The sequence below is a fragment of the Seriola dumerili genome, unplaced genomic scaffold, assembly GCF_002260705.1.
Source record: "Seriola dumerili isolate Sdu_G_001 unplaced genomic scaffold, Sdu_1.0 BDQW01000056.1, whole genome shotgun sequence".
In the NCBI taxonomy this organism is placed as follows: Eukaryota; Metazoa; Chordata; class Actinopteri; order Carangiformes; family Carangidae; genus Seriola; species Seriola dumerili.
Window position 1 is genome coordinate 1736567 of NW_019174311.1, and position 7069 is coordinate 1743635.

Consider the following 7069-nt stretch of genomic DNA (forward strand, 5'->3'; position numbering starts at 1 on the left):
TCCAGGTATCTGATTGGTCAGTAGTTTGGCTGTTGACAGGTTTTGATCTGATCCAGAGCAGGTTAGGAGTTCAGCATCAGTTACCATGGTGATTTGCCCCAGTAACAAGTGAACTGCAGTCGTAGGACTGAAAACAGAGTTAAACCTAAAGAATTTCTGAGTTTTTTTTCTCAGAATATCACCCCACCTCCCCCAGCTCCATATTTCTTTTTTACATATAACAGCTCTAATACACCATCGTACAGGGTCAAGTAAACAGTGTTTCATACATCAACCACAGACCAGCACCAGCATTTAGAAATGAAACCCCTGAATCTGTATTCATGCATCTATAAATACAGACCCTTTCCAAAAAAATAGAATATCATGGAAAAGTTGTTTAATTTCCATAATTCCATTCAAAAAGTTAAACTTTCATAGATTATAGATTCAGGGCCCACAATTTAAACGAATTCAAGTATTTATTTGTTTATTTTTACATAATTTGGGCTTCCAGCTCATAAAACCCACGAAAACAGGAATTCAAAAAATTAGAATACTGTGAAGAAATCACCATTTACTTCTCAGTTTCTGCAGAAAAAAAAGAAAGAAATTAGGATCACATCAAATCAATCAAAATATGGTACTTTCAAAACGATATGTCAATCTTCAATACTTGGTTGGGAATCCCTTTGCCTTAATCACTGCCTCGATGCGACGTGGCATAGAGGCAATCAGCCTGTGGCATTGCGTGGGAGTTATGGAAGCCCAGATTTCCTTGATGCTTGCTGTCAGCTCTTCTTTGTTGTTGGGTCTGGTGCCCCTCATTTTCCTCTTGAGAATACCCCATAGATTCTCAATGGGGTTTAGGTCCGGCGAGTTGGCTGGCCAGTCAAGCACTGTGATGGCATGGGCATCAAACCAGGTTTTGGTGCTTCTGGCGGTATGGGCAGGGGCCAGGTCCTGCTGGAAGATGAAATCTGCATCTCCATACAGATCCTCAGCAGAAGGAATCATGAAGTCCTCTAAAACATTCTGGTAGACTGTTGCGGTGACCTTGGATTTAAGAAAGCAGAGTTTACCAACACCTGCACCGGACATTGCACCCCAAATCATGACTGACTGTGGATATTTCACACTGGACCTCAAGCAGTTTGGGTTCTGTTCCTCACCCGTCTTCCTCCAAACCCTTGGACCTTGATTCCCGAATGAAAGGCACACTTTACTTTCATCGGAAAAGAGGACCTTGGACCACTGGCCAACGGTCCAGTCCTTCTTCTCCTTGGCCCAGTTGAGACGCTTCCTACGTTGGCTCAGGTTCAGAAGTGGCTTGACCCGAGGAACCCGACAGTTGTAGCCCATCTCCCGGACGCGTCTGAATGTGATGGTTTTTGAAGTTGTGACTCCCGCCTCATTCCACTCTTTCTGGATCTCTGCCAGATTCTTGAATCTTCTCTGTTTGATAATCCGCTGAAGCCCACGGTCATCTCTTTTGCTGGTACATCTTCTCCTGCCACATTTTGCCCTTCCACTAGACTTTCCATTGATATGCTTGGACACAGCACTCTGTGAACAGCCAGCCTCCTCAGCTATGAATTTTGTCGCTTACCCATCCTATGGAGGGTATTAATGATGGTCTTCTGGCCAGTTGTCATGTCTGCAGTCTTCTCCATATTGAACCGAACTGAGACAATTGAACCAAACTGAAGCAATTTAATGACACCTGGGGAAACCTGTGCAGGTGCTTTGAGTTTAGTAGATGATTAGTGTGTGACACTCAGTTTAAAACATTCATGCACTGCAAAATTTGGGCTGATTTCTTCACAGTATTCTAATTTTTTGAATTCCTGTTTTCGTGGGTTTTATGAGCTGGAAGCCCAAATTATGTAAAAATAAACAAATAAATACTTGAAATCATTTAAATTTTGGGCCCTGAATCTATAATCTATGAAAGTTTAACTTTTTGAATGGAATTATGGAAATTAAACAACTTTTCCATGATATTCTAATATTTTGGAAAGGGTCTGTATATATAGCCTGATTTGTAAGAAAACTTCACCTCCATGTTTAATTAATAAAATGGTTAATATGTTCATCAGACATTTAGAAGACAACATGTATGTGTTGTAAAAGTCATGTACAGTCATTATACAGTCCATGATCAGGGAGTTAGTCTCGTCAGGCCTAATGCTGCTGGGGTATTGATTTATTTATTTAAAGCATCATTATTGATTTGAACTGGTTTTAAACATTAACATTCTCCAACATTAAATCCAGTTAAATCCATAAATGTTTTATTTATGTGTGTGTGTATATATATATATATATATATATCCAGGAGCATCAGGCTTCAGTCATAGGTAGATTTGATACCTATGACTGAAGCCTGATTTTGGTTTTTACATTAAGAAACATTAAATAAAAGTAAAATGTTCAGTTTCTATTGCGTGAAAACAGTTCTCAGTGTTAATGATAATTATCAGAGCGACAGAAGAACAAGGTAAACAGCTCATGTGCAGTGTCCCTGTTCAATGAAGAAGATATGAAATATGAATCATATATGTAGCAGGCATGTAAGGGATAACAGCTGTACCTTCCATTATTGTAATCTGATACAATCATCCATGTGCATTCTGTTTATACCATGACGCCAACAATCTGCCAAATGAAATAAAACACAGAATATCTGACACATACAACAGATTCTGATCTGAGGTTACTGTTTTAAACATCATAGATTATAGTGAAGGGTTCACAGCAAAGACGTAGGTTTGCATATGGACGGTAGGGACATGTCCCTACCAATATTTTGGGAGGACAGAAATGTCCCTACAAATATTTGAGTGAATTTGTTTGCACTGTTTGGATTGAAGTCACATTAGATCATTACAATGTGCCCTCCAAGAGGCTACGTCTCCAAGACAGTTAATTTAGGCATGCTAGCATTTGATTGGCTGAAAGGACTGGGGCTATCTGAAGGCTCACGTCATGTGAGAATATCAGTGGTACCTGATAAAAAAAAAAAGTAAATGTCTTTATTTTGGAGGGGGCCGGAGCTACCAACATTGAGACCACAGGGTCCAGGTTTGACACCACTGAAGGTTTAAAACCTTCTGTTCTGTCAATCTCAGGAACAGAGATTGACCCCACATCTCTGTCTATCTCTCTGTCAATTCAATTCAACAGGCCAAAGCACAATTATGAATGGAATTAAATGGAGAAAATTTTTATTGAACTTAAAAAAAAAACTGTCTTTTTAACAGTGGACTTTCTTGAACTTTAAATCCAAGAGAAAAACAAATAAAAAAATTAATTTAAAAAACGTAGCTAACCAGCTAGACAGATAGATAGATGGATAGATATTTTCTCATCGTAATAATAATTTCACAAAGCATGTTTATGTAATGTTTTAGAAAAGCTAGTTTGCAGTAAGACATCGACCCTGGCAGCAGCTTGTTGATAGTGAAGAGAAAAAAGAAAAAGCATAAAATAAAAAAACAAAAGCGCTGTGTCTCTAGTTTTTCCACTTATACATGATATAAGTTAATGATATGTGAGTATGGGACAGCAGCTGAACAGGGTGTGGTCTCTCTGACTGTAGAAAAAACTGCTCAAGATGAATGCAGCGCAATAATCATTTTTTCTGGATTGTCTTGTTTACATCAGCCAGCCCTCATTTACCATATGACTACTTTTAACCTCTTCTTCAACACCAATCAGTCATTACCATGGTTACAGGCTGTGAGCACTGGCTGCTTTATTTCTCATCAAACTGGTCTTTACATTAGATCTGATGTTAATACTAATAAACGAGACACATGTAACATGGATCAGGGTTTGAAACATATTGAAGTGGGTTTAAAAGGAGCCAGTGGATATACAGAACATTGTTGTCTTCACTACATTCTGCTCTGATATGGTGGTTGTTGTTTAAAGTCGCAGTGCGCAGAGTGACGGTGTGTTCTGGTCTGCAGGTCTGCGGAGATGCTGAGCTGCTGCTGTGATTCAGCTGCTGTGACTGAGGCTTTCAGGGTCTGTGAATACTGAAGCTGACTGTGAATCCACACAAGACCTCTCCTCAGAAACACACAGGTCCACTCAGAGTCTCCGGAGCTCCTCATCACTGCTCCCCTTGTGGGGTTGCTATGGCACCTGCTGTCACAGAAACCAAGTGCTGGACACAGGCTTGCCCCAGTGAGGCAGGACAGACCACGAGTCATCGCCATCAGAAACCATCCAGCAGTCAACAAGCAGCACTTAGCACTGATTTTAGTCCTTTGAGTTAAGGAGCAGAGGTCTGCAGGCTGATGGTGAGCTCTCTGACAACACTCATGAGTCTTGTCTGTGTGCTCTCAGGCTCTCAGCCAGAGTCCCTGTGCAGCAGCAGAGCCAGCACTGTCCCTTCTGCCAGACCATGTTCCACCAGCAGGACCCTCTGAAGACCCCCCAGCAGGAGAGCCACGCAGCCAGCAGGCAGCTCTTCCACTGCCACCAGTGTGGGAAGCAGTATAACACCCAGCTGGGTTACAGACGCCACCTGGTGGCAGCCCACAGCGCCGCAGCAGGCCTGCCCTGCCCAGAGGGGGCGTCGTCACTGCTGGAGCACCTGGGCAGCCATATAGAGCGGCCAGCTCCGTTAGAGGGCAACACGAACGCCACAGTGCCAGTGAGAGAGAGGAAGTACTCGTGTGAGAGGTGTGACCGCCGCTTCTACACCCGTAAGGATGTGCGGCGTCATGCTGTGGTGCACACTGGGCGCCGTGACTTCCTGTGCCCGCGCTGTGCTCAACGCTTTGGCCGCAGAGATCACCTGACCCGCCACTTGAAGAAGAGCCACGCCCAGGAGTCAGGGTTGATGCCACCTTGTGCTCCCAGTACCCCTGTTGCTACGCCGACCCCCGCCACGCAGTGCACCGTGAAGGAGGAGCCCAGCCCTGTGACCTCTGACCTGGTCCCCGTCTCCAAGGAGCCCTTGGAGACATTCTCCAGGGACATGTACAACTCCTACCCCATGGCCAGTCCTGTCCCTGGGATGGGCCATCCTCATGGCCTCATGCAGGGCTCCTTGTCCTCAGGCATGGGTGTGGGTCGCCACATGCCCCCCCAATCTTCTCACCACCATCACCTGCAGCCTCCAGCAGCGGCGCAGCAGCAGTCCTACAGCAACATGACAAGGTACCAGCACGGATCTACCTCATATCCTCGCTCCGACGTGGACAGCTTCCTGCTGGACCTGCAGAGTGCCCCCCCACCTCACCTGAGTGCAGTCAATTCCTCTACCTCTACTTCTGCCTCCCCCCAGAGGGAGGTGCTGGGTGAAGGCGTGGGCTCTGGCGGCGAGTCTCACCTTCTGTGCCGGAGTCCTGCTGTGTCCTCAGCCGAGCTGTCCTGCTCCACCAACATGGACCTGGGACCTCTGCTGGGGTTCCTGCCTTTCAGCCTGCCACCCTACAGCCCCCACATGGGGATGGGGGGGTTAGTGATGAGCTATCCACCCACCACCACCACCACTTCCTCTCCATCTTCCAACACTGGGCTGTCCTCCCAGGCCCCAGGGCCTTTCACCTTCTTCCAGCCTCCCCAGGTTCACGTACCCCAGGGCCCTGGAGCCCACAACCACAGCCAACTACCTCAGGCCTACAGCAGTCCTGCTATGAGCACTTCCAGCTCCCTACCTCACTACTACCAGGCTTTTCAGCAGTGAGCAGCTCTGTCCCACAAACACTCATGTTTCATGAAAAGGGCAAAACATCTGTATTGTAAACCAGATGTGTAACTTTAGCCTGTCTGTGTTTTTTATGCTAATCTTAGGAGTTTTTTGTTAAACACAACAGATCACCTCATCAGTATTACCTCATTACTTTAAAAGGAAGATTGAACATTTGAGGAAATGTAGAGGGTCTCACTACAACCAAAACACTTACCTGTTCTTGTCAGACCTGTTTCCAACAGTGGACGCACTTCACACACGTCACACGTCTCAGGTGCTGAGTCATTCAGGTTTAGCTCGTCATAGAAACACTGTTATTTCCCCCCTTGAAGAAAAGGTGACCCTCCTTACCAAAGCTGACTGACTGGAGCATGAACAGCCTCACACAGAGGGGAGGGGCTGCTCAGTCACTGTCATTGAGTGTCAGTGTGATGACACATGCAGTGAAGAGCCCCCCAGTCATGATGTGTCCCAGTGCAGCAGCTGGACACATCAAACAACATGTATAGAATCAGACCTGTAAATGTGTGAAGGTGCAGTCAGCACCAGTTACACTGTTAACCTGTACATGTAATATAGGTACCTTTTGTCTTTTTGCTATATTCTGTAGCATCAGTAGATTAGAAAGCACTTAAGTTTCACTCTCAGCATCGTAGCTCATTACAGGTCAAAGTCAGTCACAGAGGCAGGAAGCTGGAGTTCAGACAGAGATGCTGCTGACACCACGTGTCCCTGAACTCCACACACTGAATGAAATCTATGAGGTATTATTAATCATACAGTTTAGTTGAGACACACACACACACTCACACACACACACACACAGACAGCTGTGATGTCCCTGTCACACACTCACTCAGGTGTGTTGTCACCTGGTCGTAGGTCATCTGTTCAGTGACTAACTGTCCATGTTCCTGAAATCAGAGACTCAGCATCATGTTTCTCTGAACATACTGTAAATTTCCCCACAGATCTATGCAGAGAAAGGTGTTATGGGTAACTAGGTCGCAGAGGAGCCAACGCGCACACTGCAGATGCGCATGTCTAACTGACCAGATGAAATCAAATGTAAATGTTCTACAAGTGTGAAACAAAAATGTTAGATCACCTGCAGCCAAAACCTGAAGTGCTAACTGTCACTGCCATCATTGTTTTCCAGCTCACCTGTCCACCTGTCTGCTCACACCTTGTGTCATAGTGAGGAACATACAAGCACTTTGCAAATGTTTATCTATACATTCATACATACATACATACATACATACACACACACACACACACACACACACACATATATATATATATATATATATATATATTTATATCCAGTCATGTCCTATTCCATATGTCCCACAGTTGCAGCCCTGGTCACATGAACTG

At 44.9% G+C, this 7069-nt stretch overlaps 1 protein-coding gene across 1 annotated transcript; it reads left to right on the top strand.

The window, feature by feature from the left end:
* The first annotated feature begins 4366 nt into the window (after positions 1 to 4366).
* Positions 4367 to 5771, top strand: LOC111219143 (zinc finger protein PLAGL2-like). Its single transcript, XM_022741738.1, has one exon. It carries the CDS (start codon positions 4394 to 4396, stop codon positions 5681 to 5683), a length of 1290 nt encoding a protein of 429 aa, XP_022597459.1. The 5' UTR covers positions 4367 to 4393; the 3' UTR covers positions 5684 to 5771.
* Positions 5772 to 7069: the final 1298 nt, after the last annotated feature.

What these genes read in the sequence shown, in the direction of transcription:
- LOC111219143 (XM_022741738.1), top strand. Translation starts at nt 4,394, where the DNA reads ATGTTCCACCAGCAGGACCCTCTGAAGACCCCCCAGCAGGAGAGCCAC.